Source organism: Gambusia affinis, linkage group LG09 (assembly GCF_019740435.1).
Source record: "Gambusia affinis linkage group LG09, SWU_Gaff_1.0, whole genome shotgun sequence".
In the NCBI taxonomy this organism is placed as follows: Eukaryota; Metazoa; Chordata; class Actinopteri; order Cyprinodontiformes; family Poeciliidae; genus Gambusia; species Gambusia affinis.
This window is the reverse complement of record NC_057876.1, coordinates 13294361-13313945: the sequence shown is the minus strand read 5'-3', so window position 1 is coordinate 13313945 and position 19585 is coordinate 13294361. Positions and strand designations below refer to the sequence as shown.

The window sequence follows — 19585 nt, the reverse complement described above, 5'->3', positions numbered from 1 at the left end:
TTTTTTTTTTTAGCAATGATGGTTTCAAGATGTAAACTGTTTTTAAAAAAAAGCAGACTATTTGGGATGTAATGGTCAGGAGTTATTTTGTCCATTTTTTCCACACAAGCTGTATTCAAATCTTAAGCATTTTGTGGACAACTCGCCAATAAGCCGATTTTTGCCTTTATCCACAGACTTTCAAGAAGATTCAAGTTGGTCGACTGACTCAATCAATCTGGCAGCTTTATTTTCTTTCTCTGATGCTAACTGGCTGTTTCCTTTGCAGAGTATTTGGGATTATTGTCTTCATCACTTTGTATATGGCAACAAATTTTTGTCATAAATGTTTAATTGCGTTTCTCCCTTCTATTAGAAGTCTGACAGTACCATTTACTGAAAAATAACCCCAGAACATGATGCTTCCACCTCCAAACATCACTGATGGTTTGACAGTTTTGATGTGCTACTTTTTCTGTAGTTTACTGGTTTGTCCAAATCTTCGACTGTTAACTTTAAACAAGATTTAAACAGGATACATTTTCTTAATCAGTGGATTTTTTTGCACAATTATTCCACATCCACGACATTGTGGTTGAGTGAACTAATTGTATGCTTTGAGGAAAAAAACTCAACAACTTTGAAAACATTATTTTGATTCTCTTGTCTGAAGAGAAACGTTGCAAGATCAACTGGTTGGGGCCAGGTTATGGTGAAAAGATATTCCCACATCTAGATTATGACCACGACAGTACTGACTGAAACAATCAGAAGTTCAGAAGTGTGTCTAACAAAAGACATCAGAATGTTTTGCAACTCTTAATATTGTGAGGGTGTTGAGAGCCTGTTATTACTATCAGTGACATGGTTCCTTGTGGGGCATACCATGATAATGAGACACCATTTTTTGGACTAACCCAGTTGACATTACGTTACACAAATCAAAATAATTTTTGACAGATTTCAGTTAGAGTTTTTGCTTTTTGTTTATATTTGCACCTCTTGCATTCAATATTTGAACAACATGCTATTTTAATGTACATTAAGATAAGATAAATCTTTATTGTCACTGTCACAAGAACAATGAAATTTAAAAAGTGCCATCAGTCAGTGCATATGCTTAAAACAACTGTCTAACAGTTTACACACAATATAAGAAATACATAACAATTAACATCGTAAACCAATTTTTAGTTCACTACTGGGGTTTTTGCAAACATCTAGTGGGAATGTTGACAGTAAATATAGAATCTGAGAAACAAAACAAAAAAATACCAAAACTGATCAACTTTTAATTTCTTATCTGACAACAGTGACACAGACTGAAACTGGAGACTTTTTATTTACAAAAGGAAATAGTAGAAATACATTAGGACAGGAAGCTTAGAATCCATCACAGTTATGCGCAATAGGCCATTTTCTTCAGTATCCTCGGGGAATTGACGTTGGACCAGCATTCTGTGCATCTTGTGCCCTCTGCTCTGCCCTTTGCTTCATCCTCTCCTGGTGTTGAGCTGCCAATAGGCATAGGGTAACACTGATTAATAAGCACTGAGTAAGTTCATGATATGTAGCTTTAGATCTCCAAGCATCATTATTATAGCCATCTCTTCTAAATAAATACAAATGCTCACAAGTGCAGGAAACAGCAAAGCTAAGTGAGACCAAAACTAAAGGAATTAATCAACCAGACATTTAAAAGCATCAGACTGTCACATCATATCTGGTTTGTTTGGTCTTGTTCCAGTTTAATGTTTAAAACATGTGCTAATCTGATTGAAACCCTTATCTTGCAATTAAGCTCTAGGCGAAAAGAGAAATGAGTGTTAACTCCAAAATGTCATAAATCTTCTCACGCTGCTTTTGATAAAAAACATGTTTGCTCACCAACTGATAATGATGAAAAACAACACAGATGAAACACTGTGCATTGAGAAATAGTGTTTACAGGGAATGTTTTAAGGAGTCTGAGGTATGGCTAGCAGGTATTTGATTTAAATGCAATCACACAATGTAATAAAAAAAAGCAACATTAACAGTAAAATAAATAATCTGAAGCATAAAAAGAAAATCTTTGGTCATGAAAAAAAACATCAACTTTGCTTGTTTACCTTGGCTTCCCAAAGCCAAGGTAAACAAAGCCAAGGTAAACAAGCAAAACAAGCAGTATTATTTTAAATTGGTGGAACGTGGGTATAGCTCTATTTTTGTGCGTGGTGTCAGCCATATTGGAAATGCAGCAATTATAAAGCAATACTGAGGTGAGCAAATAAAATAAGACGTAATAAAATAGGTGTGAGACAGTGGAATAACCCATATGCTTATTTCTTAATGATGTCATAATCTGCCTATATTTTTTCAACGCATCAGATAGAATATGACAAATGAACAATAACTAGTTTGTGTAGGAGCTCAGGTCCAAAAATCTAGGTGTTTTTTACGATGTGTGTATTTTAGCCAACGTTAAGAACTACTGTAGTTCTTGCTAACGATGAACCGGGTCAACACTGGATCATAATAGAAACTCTTGCCATCTAGTGGTCAGAGTCTGAACATCTCTCAGTTGTGGATTTCTATTCTAAAACTATATTTGAAATCCTGTTATGAACCAGAATGAATTGTAAAAAAAAAAAAAGAAAAAAAAGAGGAAGATGTTGTAGATCAGTTTAAAAGGTCTGTGTAGCAACAATAGCATCATCAGTAACATTATTCATGTCTGTTTTTAAAATCATTATCCATTATTTTACCACTGATGTTGCTAATTGGTTAACATCTAAATTTGCATACATTTTTGTGCAGTATTCAAAGTCCACCTAATTTAGTCTCTGCTGGCCAGCACAAAGAATTTATTTTAGATAAAGTTCTAAATAATTTCAGAGTGTACGGGTTGTTTTCAGATTTGCATGGCTGAATCCACACGGCTCTGTAAATCCAAGACACACCATTCATGGGAAATGTATTAAAACATCTTTGTTAGCAAGCCTCTGGGAATTTTACTATGTTTGCATAGAGGGGGGGTAGGTGTTTACCCATGTTTTAGCCTTTGCGCAGTTATGCTAAGCAACTGCTGACTACAGCCATGTTTCTATAAATAAGACTACAGCTCCTTCAGTCAGTTTAACGTTTAAAAAGAAAAGAAAAGAGAATTAAATACTTAAACAATCCAAATAAAGCTCTTACCTTTGTCCATTTTAAGTTTAATCTTCATACCCACCCCCATTACTAGGACAAGGGCCAAAGCTGAAACTCCACAGACAATTAAGATAACCATTGAGTCGTCTGAATGACAGCCCATGGAGAGTAACAGGGAACAAAAACAAGAAAAATATCAAAAGTTAAAACCTTTAACTTTGTTTTCCTTAAAAAAAAAAAAATAAATAAATAAATTGAGAGTCATTGTAGAATTGTGACATTTACTTACTCTGTACATTGACATCAAATGCATCAGATTCACAGTTGCCACATGAGGTCATCACACCGCATTTATATTTGCCATTGCTGCTTGAAAGGACACGTTTCAAAATAATTGTTTTGTTATTGCCATCAATATTTTTGTTGTCCTTGAACCATTGATAGGTCAGGTTCAGAGCAGGGATGTTGTGGGAGCATTCTAGAGTTACGTCATCACCCTCCTTTATGGTGGCTGCAGAACTATTGACCTTTGCAGAGAAGGCTGTTGGGGAGAAAAAGAGTTTAGCAGTGATAGTCTTGGAGGATCTGAAAAGTTTATAACTTCCAGTGATCTGTAAGAGATAGGTATGCTGTTTGACTTACTTCTGGATGTTAATGATATTACTTCTGATTAGCAGTTTATAGTAAGATCTAAAAAGTTACTATTCCAACGTATTCAGCTCATTCCTTGTCTATGCGGTCAATATTTATAAGGAATATCAACAGTTACACATTTTTAGTTAATATTTTGAGTCTCCTGTGTTTACCACGTTTGTGCTGACCTCTGACTTTACTAAACTTGACATTAAGACTACAGCATTTCCAATCATATGTAAAATTCCCAGCTCTTATCTTAAAATAAACAAGTAAGAAAGAGTGTATATACCATTAGAACACTCAGTGACGTTAAGTTTCCTCTCACAGCAATCTACAGAGAAATAATAAATCAAAAACACTTATTTAGAACACTTCTGTCATATTTTAATGAAATTCTGGCCATAATTAACTTTTATTTTTACCTTTTGTGATATTACATCCCTCAGCAACAGAAGAAGAGAGGACACAAACTACAAAAAATAAAAAATAAATAGAATACAGAGGAGATTAAACAGAATCAAATAGAAATACATGGTACCCAGACTGCCAAAATAGTGAATAACCAAATATCATAAGTTTTTACCCAGAAGAAGTCCAAGCAAAAGCTCTCTCCCTGTTCTGATCATTCTCTGTCAACCAAAAGTGAACAATTTAAGACTTAAGTGCAAAGAACATCTAGCAAATGTTATGATACATTGACATAAATAATTAAATATTGCCCAAGATTACATTATTATAAGGCTTAAATGTCTTGATTTTACCTGGTTTTTTCGCGACCTGCTCTGCTTTGCTTAGCCTAAAGGTCTCTGCAATAGAAAAAGCTTGGAAGAACTTATTATAAGCACAGATAGGGATGCAAATTATTTCATTCCTGGAACTTGCCATCACAAACACTGCCACTGTTTATCTGTTTCGAAGGTGGAGCTGATAGCCAGCCATCGCAGTATGGGTGCTGATTAATGCAAATATGTTCAAATATTTCACGTTTCATCCGGTATTCTTTTTTACAAAAAAAAAATTTGACAAATGTGAGGTCAAGTGAGACATGCACTCACAAAGCATTACTTACGCACAGCCTGTTATCAGAAAAAAAGGTTTTCTATGCAAAGGCCTGTTCCCTTGAGCACATAGCATACAAAAAGACTCACATCAAGGATACTCCTACTTAGAAATACAAAAGATAACTTAATTTTAAGTACACATTCAACAAAGACATACTTGGTCTTCATAGTGAGACATCTATTCATAGAGTGGCCACTAGAGAGTGCTGTAGATTATCTTTTGTTTCCTTGTTACTTCTTTGAGTGGACAGGATTCTGGAGCTCTTTTAAGTATGCACAATAGAGACAGAGACAGCTTCAAAAGAGTGGAAATGAAGCAAAAATTCACTGACATGCAATTTAAGCACCAGATTGTTTTAAAGAAACAACACAGAGAAGGTGACCACACAGAAACTAACAGACATTTATTTGTGTGTTGCAATTTGCATGTGAGCCACATCTCCACACTTTGGTCCATCTGATGAAAATCATGTCGAATACATCCTGCACTCTGTTGCCATTTCCTCTTTAGTTTATGTGCTCTGACATTTTAAAATGAAAGCAAAAATCTACTCAAGTGACAACTCGTGTCAAGACACCAACACGATCCATGTCGTTTCACCAGCAAAAAGCCCACAATATAAGGAAGCACAGAAAAGAGGGAACATGGTTTTACGAAAGTGTGATGCTTTACTTCTTTCTACATCGAAGCTGATTAAAAAGAAACTTCTCTGTCAGATTTCATGATCATCTTCCATGCTGCAACAGGGAACAATAAAGTGCTGAAATAATGAGCGGCGTTAAGGAATAACTACATCAAGAGCTGCTGTCAGTCTTTACGAAGTAAATCGAGACAGCACAGGCCTCAAGAAGCTTTGAAATAGCTTTCTGTTAATTACAATCATTTCAGCTGCTTGTGAGGGACCTTTAATCCTGCTCATTTCACTCATTACAGTGATCTAAGTGCCCCATTTGGGAGTTAGTTCTGACACAGTGCATAGGGAAAAGGTTAGCTGCCAGGACCTTTCTTACTATGCATGTTGTTTTTGGGTTTATTGTGTAAGCATTTCATTTTGTGTCACTGAGAATCTTTGAAGGTAATTGTGCTGTGTCCATTTATATTTTGAAGTTTCATTCCTGTTCTTTTCTTAGTTGTTTTGGCAGATTTGCATGATCCCAAATGAGTCACAGATGTAAAACAAACCCAACAGTTTGTGTTCATTTTATTCTTTGGGGCATTATCTGCTTCATTACATTGAGCTTTTTGCCTGTATCAGTCCAAAAGTTCTCTATAGCCAATCTTTTTAGTTTGAAGACATTTCTGTCTTTTGCCTTAAAAACAATAAATAAAATGCATAATTTTAATTATTTAGACAACGTTTTGTTTATATTTGGTAACACAGAGGCCCACTCCTATTGCTGAGTTCCAGTTGGAAAAATTAATTGTAATGTCCTCCGAACTGGAATTTCCCACTGGGAAAGCGAGAGCAACTCTGACTAACTAACCCCAGTTAAAGGTATTTATTTCACAAGACACACATGTCTTGTTTGTCTAAAATCAAAATTACTTGCACCACCTACAAGTCTAAACAGAATAAATTAAAAGTGGTGTTTCTTCATGGAAATTAAATCTCAAAATTACGTTCCATGAGATTCCACAATTTCAACATGGGCGTCGCCATGTTGAAATTCCTACTTCTCCGTCTCTGTTAGGCTGCCACCGGTGGTGTGACGCTAAACCCAACTCCGAGTTCTGATTCCAGGGGTAATGGGATCGCAGCTCAGCGTGTGCAGGCATTAATTTTCCAGGTTTCAGTTTTAAGAACAGATACTGCTGAAATATTAAGCATAATTGAAAATAAGTTTATCTTATAGTACCACATATTTACAGCATAGACTCCAGTGTTGTGGAAAGAAAAATAAATAAACTGACTAAATGACTAAATTGGCTGCCATTAATTAATACTAGTCAGTGTCACCTGCGTAGTTTTGTTGCGCACTTGAGAATAGGTGTTGTCCCGAGGAGGTGCTGGATGTTGTCATTTTTGTTGTTTCGTTAAACATTTTCCTCTTCCTCTCACTAAAAATGGTGGCTCTCAGTGGACTTTTTCACAAATTTTCCCGCCTGGCAAAAAGCGTTTCTCTGAAGCAACACAGGACGTACAAGAAATTGCGTGTTTTAGTTTGTTGTAACAGAGAGGGGAGAAAGGTGAGTTAATTACAGGTGTCCCCATATAAATACAAATTGCCTCAGCATTATTTGTACTCACAACTTTCCTTATGTGAGTTTAGCTTTATTAGAAGAACCCAGAAAGCAGGTGAAATTTGACCACTTAAATGAAACTTGTCATAAAAATGTTCTAGGGTCTCTTATTCTAAAACAAATTTGATATTTGGATAAAAATATACCTGGATAATATAAACTACATATTTTAATTTTAACTGGGATCGTTTGCTTGTGTACAGTTGTTTGTATTTACATTGATATGCAGACTTTTCGAAGTGAAATAGTTCCTCAAAACACACAACAGCCTTGTGGGGAACTATAACTGTGACATACGTCAAAACCAAAAATTAGCTGCATGCATCTCAAAGTGCACAGCAGCTGAACTGCACCAAAAGCATAGTGAGTCTGCTTATGAGGCCACGTCACAGAGTTTCTCAAGATGTAGGTTGAGAACAGTTTGATCATAGTAACCATACTTCCTCTTCTGTGGCTTGTTGCTATGGCGAGACTTCCCTTCCAGGCAGGAAGTGACAGGAAGACCCAAGTGATGTCTGAGTGATTGTTATGAAGAGTGCTCATCAAGTTTGGGTGGAGCACTTCGCTGTATCCCTTTGACGGAGAGGACAGAGGTTTTTGGTGTTTTTTTAATCTGCTATCCAGGCTGTAATGGCGAAGAACTGCAATTCTTTAGGGATTCCTCTTGCCCACATGGTAAGCGCGTACAACTCTTTTAAGGTTTGAACAGGTTTCTGTAGATTTTATCTGTGCCTCGTTCTTTTTGTGTTTTGCACCGATTAATTTGAAGGTTTTATCGGTTTAAGTGCTAGCCTTCATTTTAGTACTTTCTGATACAAGAGTCAGTCGACATTTAGCGGGTTGATGAACAGTTGTCCCATGGTGGCTTGTGTTGCCTGACTTCCCTTCCCTGCAAAGCCAGCACCAATCAGGCTGTGTGGCTACAGTTGGTTGCCGCTGAAGACAGGCCGGTGTTTATGAGCCAGAAGCATAAAGCGAGTCATGCATGTGGTCCAATCTGTCCTGTGTAGGCCGAGTTGGCTTGAATTCACTCTCCATTTCCTGAAATGGCTCAGCTCTTAAATAAATGTATTTTTGTAGATGCTCTCGAATGTCTTGGATGCTTAGCACAAATTACTGCTTTGCATTAAATGTAAGAATTTGGCAACCACCTTCTATGTTTACATTTCTGTTTCTGCTTAAGTACAGAAAACACGATGTGTGCGAGCCAGATAATGTCACTTTATTTGATTGAATTTATTTACGTTTGTTTGACTTTTCTTTTTGACTTCCTTCTGACATGACTGATGGCTTTTCAGATCAAACGGACTAAAAAGGACAACAATTTAAATGGGGAAGTCAATGAGGAGCAAAAGTCAGCATGTTACTCTTGAAAAATGCTCTTAAAAGCAGTTTAATAGCTCAGACACATTGTGATCAGTTCTATTGGTAATTTGATCTTTGACACAAAAAGTGATTTAGATCACATCTTGCATGCAATATGTCCTGTTAAATTCATTGGCTTGAAACTGGTTTCAATCCTTCTGCTTTTTCTAGCCTTTTATTTATTGACAAGAGACTTAATTTAGACTAATATAAAAAGCTGCTTTTTGTTTTATTGAAATAAAAACAACCGAGGATGCAGACAAAATACACAATGCTGTAATTTAAGGAAATCCTCCCACACCTCGGTTAATCTTTTACTATCAGGACAATGACTGATAATGATTCAAATTAAACACCACCGTGTTCAACCAGCTTCATTCATCATGAACTAAGGCTGCTAAATTACAGTAACACTAATGTTTAAAATGTCTTTTTAAGGAAAAAATACACTGTGGTCATTTTATGTGACCACTGTGTGAATGAAACATTTACAACAGTTCTTTCTGCATCTCTCTGGGTACTCCTTCTTGCTCCCGCAGTCCAAAAGCATGACTGTGGTCTCTCTGAATTTTCCTTAGATGTGAATGTGTGTGTGTGCATGGTTGTTTGACTCTGTGTTGCCCTTCAATGGTGGCCTTTCTATGGTGTGCCTCGCTTCTCGCCCTTTGACTGCTGGAGATAGGGACCAGCACATCTCGCAATCCCACAAGGAGGAGCCTGTTGGTTAATAGATGAATTTAGGTGACAATGAATTTCTAGAATTTTACAAACTGCTGATCTATGGGAATTTTTCACACACACACACTGGTCAGGAAAAAGAAGAAAATGTCTACTATGTAATTAGTTTTTGGATGACAAGAATATTGGGAGTTGTAGCTCACATTACCATTCGGTACAATCAACGTATATCGAAGTCCAGGTCTGAACATACAACGAATCAAACCTTGGAACAGAGGATGTACAGCAGCAGACACTCCTGGCAGCTAAGGACAGAAAACTCAGGCTGCAACATACACAACAAGCTCATCAAAACTAAATAATAATATATTGAAAAACCTGGTTCAGCAAGGGTCTGTTTTGGTTGCAACATTCAGATGATGGGCTCAGAGTTTTGAATGTTTTAGGACGAGTGTCACTAATGCTAATAGCACAGCATTAGGATCGCTTTGCTGGGGAGGTACATCCCTTCATTACCACAGTGTAGGTATCTTATGATGTCTACTTCCATGAAATGCAAAATGACACAAAAAATATCGCAAATTGGTGTGGACTCTCCAGCATTTGCATGATGCTATGATTTCAAGATTAAGCAAATTCTCAGAGGAGTAATTTGAAATCTATTCACCACCATGACATCTCATCTGAGATGTCATGGTGAATTGTTTTCTTGAAGAATTAAGGCACTTTTAAATGTCTAAAATCTAGTTTGTAACTACCAAGGTGTTTTTACAAAAGTGGCTGCTCGGGAGACTAAAAATTAAAGTGATATGATAAACTAAAGCAAATGTTAAAAAACTACAAACGGAATATTTTTTTTCTTGAGAATGTACAGTTTGAGATTTTTAGCTTGGACTACTAGCAAACGATGATGGGGAACTGAGAGTGAGATGTAATATGTGGTAATTATATCAGTGTATTTATAAATTAGAACATCAACCTTTATAGTCGGTGGGGAAGTTTGTTTGTTTTTTTTAAATTTTGTTAGAGTGGTATCCTGTACAGACGAGTAGACATGGCTACATTCACACCTCTGAGTAATTTTAATTTACCAGCCTGTACATGTGTAGATTGTGGGAGGAAGCAGAGACCCCACATTAGGAAACCCAGACGGGAGAACACAAATGCCTCACAAATCCACCTCATCTCTCTTTTTTTTTTTTTTATAGAAATACTATTTCTTTAAAATTGAAAAGTAACTTCTTAGCCAAATCTTTGTTTTCTTGATTCTAGAGTTTCACAAAACTCTTGTCTGTCAGCTACTGTGGGAGAACTTTTGCAAGATATGAATTTTTTGTGTGCTCTGAAAGCTGAATGAGAGCTGTTGTCATCAGTGTTGCAACCACTTCCTGTGAAAACTGTCCTGGCTGATTGCGCTACACTGACAGAACATGCAGAAAAACCATGCAGCTGTTGTTCACATTTCCTTTTGTAAATGTGTCTATTGTATGTAGTTGAAATCACTTTATAGGTGTTGCAGAAATGCTAATTTTTGTCTAAGCAAGAAAATAAGTATAATAGTACCGTAATTGGAGCCACATTTTTTAAAGGCTTGTTTCAGAAATTGTTTTTGAACAGATCGTAAGTCTAACACTGGTTGATGTTGATGTCTAAGACAGTAACATATTCTGTCCTACATTTTGTTTGCTTTATAACGTCTCCTGACTTACTTCTCTATTTGTTCACAGAGTCAGGCAGTGTCAGATGGAGGTAAGGATGCACATGACCAACCTTTTACATATCTCTACATGTTTGAGCATGAAAAGATCTGATTAAGCGTCAAGCTCCAGCTTTCTGTTTAGCTCTCATAAAGTAGGTGTGATTGTGTTTTTAGAGCTGAACATGACTGCGCGGGGCTGCGGAGGCAGCAGCTCCAGCCTTCCAGGGACCCCAGGAGGGGACGTCAACTCCGCCAACAGTGTCCTGAGCTGGGCCGTCTCTTTTGAGAAGCTGTTGGAAGACCCCCATGGAGTCTGTTACTTTACGGTGAGACAGACTGTTTGGATAATAACGCTTTGGCTATTCACTGGTGTTTTGTTGAAGGCATTCCTGCTAAGGTAGGCATGTTTGTTCATGTTTCTTGCTCGCTTCTCTACAGGCCTTTTTGAAGTCCGAAGTGAGTGCAGAGAACATTTTATTCTGGCAAGATTGTCAAAAGTTCAGGAAGATTCCAGCCACATCTTTGGATCAAGTATGGTGCCACTCTTTAGCTCCTATATTTATTTTACTAATTTCTTTTGGCGTGTACTGCTCTGTTTTCTAATATCTGTCTTTTACTTTCACTTTAATAAAACGGTTTGGTTAAAGCAGAGCCTCTACTATAATAAAGAAAATCACATAGTTCAGGTTTAAGAGGGATTAATCAGATAAAACCAACTCACAAGGAGAAATGCATTTATTGAATTGGTAAGCAAAATTGCAAGTTTTTGCTTTTGTGGAAGCTTAAGTCTCTTAGTAAAGCACATCTTATTTATAGAAGGGTGGTTAATTTTAAAATTCACACAGGAAATGGCCTTCGGCTGTGGCAGTGCATTGCAAAAGTAGTTATAACCCTTAAGTATTTTTTCCAACCTTATCAGTTGATAACCACAAACTTTTCATTTTTATTCAGTGTTTGTGTGATTGACTGTTTTAAAGTAATCTATAATTACTGCCTTGGGGAAAAAAAATGATTAGGTTAAAAGAATATATACCAAAAAATCAGAAGTGTGTGGTTGTTGTATTCAGTCCTTCTGTGATCATGTAAATAGTTTACATGATCACATTTCACTTTACTTACCACATGCCCTTTTAAAGTATGTTTTTACCAACTTTTCACATCCACAGAGGAATCTAATCCTCAATTCTTCTCACAAAACAATGGTCATGATTTGTCAAATATAGCAAAGATGGACGGTAAACATCTTTTTTTAGAAATTTGCTACATCATTTAGGCCAGGAATGCACAAATACAGTCCTCCAGAGCTACAACTCTGCAATTTTTTGATGAATCTCTTCTCCAACCCACCTGAGTCAAATGTCAAATAGCTGAATTCCACAGAGGCCTGGTAGTACACCATTCATTTGATTCAGGGAGAAGTGATGCATTGCAAAATGGTAGTTCTCGAGGACTGGACTCAGACACACAGCTAAATGTTTAGGGTTGATATCCTGCTGGAAGTTGAACCTCCATCAGTCCTTCATTTAGCTCCGCCCACCTCCTCATCCACCCTTCCAGTTTCTATGTCACTCCTAAGGAAAAGCATCCCCACAGTAAGATGGTGCCCTTGATGAGAGGATGAGACCAAAATTAAGCTTTTGATCTCCAACTTTCCTCATCATGTTTACTGTGTCCTATATATAGTTTGTGAAACACGACAAACAGACCTTATCATGGGTTTGTTTCTGCAATTAATATTCTTAATACTTCTCCATAATGTCTCCCTGAACTGTTGTGTGCCGTAACATTCATAATACATGAACAAACCTCTGAGGCCTTCACAGAACACCTCTGTTTATACACATGTTACATTATGCACAGCTGCACTGTATACTAATTACTAATTACTTCTGAAGGCAGCTGGTTAGACTGGCAGATCCTTTGGGATATTAAAGTAAAGGAAGCATTCTACAAATGCACGTCATGCTTGTTTTCTGATTTTTATTTGTGAAAACTTTGAAAATGACACTTTCTTTGCAGTTTATTAATCTCTACTGTTTCTCTACCAGGTAAAACCACTGAAAATGTTTTGGTTTTACTGTATTTGACAAAGTAGACAACACGTTACATAGACATTTATTTTCATATTCAACAGCTTGGATACAGTAAATGAGAAATGGTGTGTGTGTATTCTCCATTGATTCATTGTGGTTTATCTGTTTTTTTTAGCTGAAAGCAGCAGCTCGCTCCATCTATGACACTTACCTGTCTGACAGCGCTCCCTACAGCGTGAACATCGATGACACTGCCAAGACGGAGGAGAAGGATCTGGAGCAACCCACTCCCGAGATGTTTAACAGAGCTCAGGCTCAGGTTAGCAGAACGTTTACACTCCCATATAATCACTGGTACATGTATTTATTGCTTTACTCTGAGTTCAGCTCTATTGCGTCTCTTGTATCAGATTTTTAAACTGATGAAGATGGACAGCTACCGGCGCTTTGTGCGCTCTCCGCTCTATCAGCAATGCACTTTGACAAGTGTAGAAGGTAAACATCTACCTCAGCTCTTGACGGAACCCGTCCGCTTGGGGTCATTGGACAACATGGCCAGCAAGAGTCCATCAAGTGACAAGAAGGTGAATAGCATAAAGATCAAGGCAACAACCCATTATTCCTTTTGAACCTTGATTTATCTCTTTAAATCTGTCAAACAGAACAGGAAGTCTGACTCCAATAGTCTACCAAGTGGTACTAGTATCTCGGAGAAACAGCGACAGAAAAGAGGATCCTGGGGAGGTAGTAGTGATCATATGTCAAATCTTTTCTTTAAAAAAAAAAAAAAATTCAGTATGTTGAGTTTTTCTCTCTTTGTCTTGACTATAGATGCATCAAATGACTCGGGTCCTCTGAAGCAGTCAAATATGTCGACCAAATCAACCAGCAGTGTGGAGCTTGTCTCCCTCTGCAGACAGATGGAGGTCAGTACATTTGTGACAAACATTCTGGGAATGTTGCAGATCATATAAATGATTAATTATGTAAGATTATGGTTAAACAAACACAAAGTCTTCTACTTTGTGTTTGTATTATCGTGTGGTTGAACGAACACAATAATAAAATGTAGACCTGAAGCTGGGAAATCCATCTGAATTTTCTCTTTTTGCTCTCCATCTGTTGTGTAGAACGGGCGGCCAGGTCCCACTTCCCGCGATCAGGCTGCTAGCATCGGGAGCCGTATTGGGGTGGAGGGGGGCTACTGCTGTGTCTACCTGCCCGACGGCAGTGCTTCCCTGGCCCCTACACGTAACGGGCAGCCCATCAAGGACATGCTGGCCAGCCTGTGTGAGAAGAGGGGCTTCCCATTAAAAGATGTCATGATTTACCTTCATGGCAAGGACAAGGTGAGAGCTTCTCCTCTGTGTGCTGCAGCACTTGCTGTTTCAGATAAAGCTACCCGCTGCAGTGCCAATCTTTAACCATGTTTGGTAACATGTGAGACGATTAACCTCTTCCTGTTCCAACATCCTCTCAGTCTCATCTCGGCCTTTCGTTTCCGAAACCTTTTGTTGAAACTGGTGCTGTTGTTTACAAATAAAATCACTGGCATTTCTTTCTGTCTCATGTACTGTTCTCTTTCTTTGGCAGCCCCTGTCGCTGGACCAGGACTGCTCCGTGCTGAGAGATCAACAGGTCTCTCTTGAACTCAGGGTGACGTTTGCGTGAGTCATCTCAGTCACTTCCTTTTTATTCCTTTTTTTGTCTGCCGTTTGAGTCACCATGAGCAGACATTTACACCCACTACACCACCACTACAACATGTCGCATATCACCATATTTGGGGGAAATCCTCATGTTGTTGGGACGCATCATCTGCCTTCTAGTTAGGATTTCTTCAGACACATGACCAAATTAGGTCAAATTTCCACTCCATGTGAAGAGGTCGTAACGTGTTGACTTTCATTTTATCTATCAGCATTGCTTTCAGTAGGATTTGTGTGGGTTATTTTTGAAAATGCAAACATGTCACAGGTTGGAGAATGCCTTTACTGGTAAAACAGTGGGAATCATGGTGAAGTCCAGTAAAACACTGCAGGACGCCCTCTGTTCAGTGATGCAAAAGCACCATCTGAAGCCGCAAGAGACAGCGGTAACCATGGTAAGTGGTTATGTCTGACACCTTAATATATATATATAAATCAGTCTTATTTAGGAATGGTTACTTATGCTTAACAGTCTCACCAATTAGTTTTAAATGTTATAAAAAAAATCCATAAATAGATATCTACTAGAATTAGTTTCCCCTAATTCTGCAGTTGTCAGAACATAACTGCCACTGAAATATAAGCAGTGCTTTGCAATACACTACACTGTTTGGTAGTATGTACTACTTAAAATTTCATACTATGAATATGTGATAAATTGCCCTTACTGGCCCCACTGGGTCTACAGTTATAGTGGTGAAAATGCAAAAACTTGTGGAGAGGTCGGAACATTGTATATGTGAAAAGACAAAGAAAAAAACTTGGAAAATTTTTATTAATTGTACTAAATATTGTCATCACCATTTCCAGATCTGTGTCGCATCTGGAAATGGTGCGATACTGAATCAGTATCGCAATTTCTCTCATATGACGCAGTCCTGGCTCTGACAGATGCATTTGTTTAGTCTGCTCTTTCAGCAGTGTCCAGCTTGACGTTGGAAGCTTACATATACATAATAAACTTAAACGTCAAAAGAACATTTACAATAATGTATTTCTTTAAAACTTTTTTTTTTTTGCGACAAATAATTGTTCAACATATTTCATGCCTGTCTTACTTCAGATCTCAAAAGAGGGTATTTTTTGATAAGATGCAAAGAAACATTCTTGTAACGACTGTCCCTTTATTGAGATGTTTTGTCAAATTTAACCCCATTACTGATTCATTCAAAAAGTCACAAAGCAGCCAACATTTTCCCAAAGACTGAGTGTTATTCATTATACATTGAACTCTGGCATAATATTCTAGTGCTATGGGAAACCAAAACAGAAGTAATAATGCCAAAGGTTCAAGATCTAATTTTAGCTCATACAGTAAAGATTTATACAGTCAGTCCATCAGCATATTTCGTTCTGTCTTGTCGAAAGAAGCCACTTCTATTTTGGTGAGCGGTGCAGTAATGGAAGGAGAAATTTTCAGCCTCATGCAGTTACGGTGAAGTTTGCTGTCTCTCAACTCGCTTTACTCTGACCTGAGCCTGAGCAAAGTCCGGCCTCTGATTTAACTATAAGAATGTTAAATAGAAAGAGCCTGAAATAAAAACGGAGCTAAGAAATAAGTCCATGAAATACATGAAGTAGCTTTACAAAATAAGTGTCACTAAATGAAATGAGTAAATAAAAAGTGAAGCAAATAACTGAATAAATCTTGAAATAAATTATATTTTTTTATTCAGTTTTAATTCCTAGAGTTAAAATTGAATTGTAGATTTAACTCATAATAGTAATAATTTTTCTTTTGTTTATTTTATAAATTATGTATTTAGAATTTTAACAAATTTATAAGTAATTTATTTTTATTAGTTCATATTTCTGCGTTTTCAAATATTTTTATAAATTTTTTTTTGTCTGGTGTAATATTCTAATTTTAAAAGTGGTATCTTCAGCCATTTAGTTAGGATGAATAAAGTGATATCTTTAATCACCCTAACTAAAAATGTAATTATCTTCTTAAGTATCTTCTATTTAATGAATTGAGTTACTGAAATGACTCCACCTTTCATTGACATTCTAATTTACTGACTAACTAGTTGAGGTTGCTAGTGCTGACTGTCAGAGGAAGTTCAACAAGATCTCTTTCTTTTTTGCTGTCTGTTTCAGGTTGGAAGTGACGAGCCTGTGAGCCTGAACTGCTCTGTGTACGGACTAGCCAATAAGACGCTGCGGCTGGAAAAAGCCAAAGGTAAACATGCTGGACTTTACTTTCAGAAAATCCAATCATTTTGCTTCAAAATTGACTGTTTACAATAATTTAAAGGGTACACTACTAAGCTTTCTGAAAAATGGTAAAGAAACAAGCCTGTGTAGTCGAGGAACCTTACTTCAAAGTGATAATGAATCACTGGTTTCCATTTGTTATTGGTAACACACATCATGTTATGTTCTTTCCTCTAACTTGTGATTCTTTATTTTTCTTATATTTCTCTGGTGTTTTTTCTGCCTCTCACTCTCTGAGTATAGTAGAGTAATTTACTGTCCTGGTTTCTCTAAATCCCTTTATACATGTCCCTTTCTCTTTATTCTGACTACATGCTGAGATTTTTCTCTGCTGCTCTTTTCTATGGGTTTGATGTGTCGCAGTGAATTTGGTTTGTTTAACGCTGTGTCATTGTCAGTTTTCTCATCTCATTTCCCAACATCACAGCAGAGCCGCGATCTGTGCTTCAGCGTCTTTCCCCGCGTTCAGGGAGAGCAAAGAGATTTTACGTCAAAGTGGTGTTACAAGTTTTTATCTTTCTTTGAAAATAGGTAAAGAGCAGACCATTATTCCCAGAGGAGGGAGTTCTTCTTCTAATGCACAGGTCAGACTGCCATTAATGTAATTACAATTTTATCAGAGCTTTAATGCATTTCACGTTTTTTGTGAATTACAAGGATAAACCACTTTTTCTCCTCCACTTCCGATTATTACTTTGTTGTGGGTAAAAGTTCTGATTAGTTTTAGGAACCATGGCTGCTGACTGATGGAGCAATCATTTGTTTCCTTCACAATTATTGAACATCCCAGGAAATATGGGTCAAGCTGTCTCTAAACAACACAGACTGTTGTTTGGAGACCCACAATGCTGTTCAGCAGTTCACTAACAGCGAGCTTTAAAACAATAAATAAAAAGCAATCCTCTATCTTCTTCCTCGCTGATGATTAAAAGTAGACCCAGGTCCTTCTGTCCACCACACACAAAGCTGTAGTTGTTTTTATAATATTTAGTATAGTAGTAACATATCAGCATGTTCTAAAGATTCTTCTTTGATATAAAATTTTCTACATCTAAGCGACATGGACGGTAGGGCACCTCACCAGTGTCTGGTGTAGCTGGGTATTACACCACATGCTGTTAGAGGATTTCACACCTGGATCGCGGGAGCTCATTTATAGACAAGTGTGTTATGCTAGTGATTTTTACTGTCTTTATTAAATCAAAGTCAGACCAACATTAGATCCATTGAAAAAAAAATTGTACGGTGGATTACAGAAGTCTTATTTCTCATTACAGATAAAAACATCTATCGACATAACATAGAGCGTGTTTTAAAGCTGAAGGCAAACTATGTTTTGTCCAAGTCTAGTGCAACTAGAAATGAGAACGGTGTGGTGTGCAGTACATCCCATCGTTTTTCTGGAATAAATGATTCCTGCTGGTAGAGCTGATTTCTCTACCAGCTTTTTACTGTATGGATGATGTGTTCAGGTGATGTGTAGCATTAAAAAAATCTCCTCTTGTCATGAAAGTTGGCAAAGTGTTGCTGGTGTAATTAAAGCAGCCATTTTAGAAAGCAAATACAATTAAGCACACTTTGGAATTTTATTTGCAAAATATTTTTTTTTATAAATTTTTTCCCCAATTCAAAATCTTGCACTATGCTGTGTTTGTCCATTGCCTAAGCTATCATCAGAACACTTTTGCAGATTGCTTTACCACTCGCATCACTTACATCTTACCAAATGATGATTCTGATGCACATTGCTCAACACTGTTTGCATTTGAAAAATAACTTGCAAAAATAACACGATTGTCTTGATTTGCATCAGGATTTCTGGACATGCTGACCAGAGCTCAGTGCTGCAGAGTAGATGACCAGCGAGGCCTTCTGACCAAAGAACAGCTAGAGATCCCTTCATTCCTGCAGCTTTCTTCAGACCAGGGACAGAATACAGATGACTCCAGTGCAACCAGCTCTTCCACTACCGGCTCCAAAACAGAGTCAGGGGACAATGCAGATGCTCCGGCTCCAGCCAATAAATCTGAGGAAAGTTCTGATGCTCCTAAATCTGAATCTAAAGACTTGAGGGAAACAACAGTTTGACGCAGAATTGCGAGGAAAGACAAAGTATTAAAACCCATTGAATATGTAACAGAAATGTGATCTGATTTTTGTAAAAAAGATAGTTGTTGGTCCAGATGCACTTTCTTTAATGAATAAGCTCACACTTGGCAGTATTTTCTTTGGCCTCAGCCTTTGATCAAATGGGTTTTTGAAGGGTGAAAACATTCTGGCAAACATTTGTGTAATTTTTAAAACACTACAGATCTTCATTGGAGAATGTTTGCTATGGATCTATACTGCACCCATAAATGCATAAAACGTTTGACCTTAAAATTGCACCCTGAAACATGTACAGATTAATTCACCCTTGATCCTGCAGTCCTGTCTTAATGTTAACTCTAAAGCATAAGTGTATGTCTGCAGAGGAAGCAGGGACTGTTCTGAGTAGCCCTTTTAAATGTGCCTTGCATGTCTGTGTGTTTATGATTTCTAAATATTTTATGAAGATGAGCTTTTGTTACTTGAAATATGTTTTCTTGTGTGGGCACTTGTTTATTTGTAATGTATGTTCTGCATGGTTTGTTGTGAAGGCACTTTGTGAAGCTCTGGTCATGCCTTGTTCCCTGCCACTTCCGATTGCGTTTCAAGATCCCTAAAGTGTTACAGGGTGACAGATTCAGTGTTACGTTACCTAGCAAAACTTTTAACCGACTCTGTTAATTTGTTTGCTATGAAAGGCATTTTATTTTTCAATAAATCTGAGGTCGGTTTCTGCCTGAAAGAAA

The 19585-nt window shown here is 37.3% G+C and overlaps 2 protein-coding genes across 2 annotated transcripts; one reads left to right on the top strand and one right to left on the bottom strand.

Annotated features, from left to right (window-relative positions):
* Nucleotides 1-1302: 1302 nt before the first annotated feature.
* LOC122837594 (CXADR-like membrane protein) lies at nucleotides 1303-6843 on the bottom strand. The gene is made up of 8 exons (XM_044128043.1): nucleotides 6767-6843; nucleotides 4509-4553; nucleotides 4331-4376; nucleotides 4170-4217; nucleotides 4037-4078; nucleotides 3401-3652; nucleotides 3160-3258; nucleotides 1303-1493 (listed from the first exon to the last, which is right to left on the bottom strand). The coding sequence occupies exons 3-8, from the start codon at nucleotides 4371-4373 to the stop codon at nucleotides 1402-1404; spliced, it is 576 nt and encodes a 191-aa protein (XP_043983978.1). The 5' UTR covers nucleotides 4374-4376; nucleotides 4509-4553; nucleotides 6767-6843; the 3' UTR covers nucleotides 1303-1401.
* Nucleotides 6787-19585, top strand: rgs14b (regulator of G protein signaling 14b). Its single transcript, XM_044127793.1, has 15 exons — nucleotides 6787-6996; nucleotides 10821-10842; nucleotides 10967-11118; nucleotides 11231-11323; nucleotides 13001-13144; nucleotides 13236-13409; nucleotides 13488-13569; nucleotides 13657-13751; nucleotides 13956-14174; nucleotides 14419-14492; nucleotides 14803-14929; nucleotides 16635-16716; nucleotides 17283-17352; nucleotides 17808-17818; nucleotides 18565-19585. Exons 1-15 carry the CDS (start codon nucleotides 6874-6876, stop codon nucleotides 18837-18839), a joined length of 1743 nt encoding a protein of 580 aa, XP_043983728.1. The 5' UTR covers nucleotides 6787-6873; the 3' UTR covers nucleotides 18840-19585.

Bases quoted from the DNA above. Each gene is read 5' to 3' on its own strand.
- LOC122837594 (XM_044128043.1), bottom strand. From the start codon at position 4,373: ATGATCAGAACAGGGAGAGAGCTTTTGCTTGGACTTCTTCTGG. The intron at 4,079-4,169 runs GTAAAAATAAAA...ATTTCTCTGTAG, and splicing joins GGGATGTAATATCACAAAAG to ATTGCTGTGAGAGGAAACTT. The intron at 3,259-3,400 runs GTAAGTAAATGT...GCTGTCATTCAG, and splicing joins ATTTGATGTCAATGTACAGA to ACGACTCAATGGTTATCTTA.
- rgs14b (XM_044127793.1), top strand. From the start codon at position 6,874: ATGGTGGCTCTCAGTGGACTTTTTCACAAATTTTCCCGCCTGGCAAAA. The intron at 10,843-10,966 runs GTAAGGATGCAC...TTGTGTTTTTAG, and splicing joins TCAGGCAGTGTCAGATGGAG to AGCTGAACATGACTGCGCGG. The intron at 11,119-11,230 runs GTGAGACAGACT...GCTTCTCTACAG, and splicing joins ATGGAGTCTGTTACTTTACG to GCCTTTTTGAAGTCCGAAGT.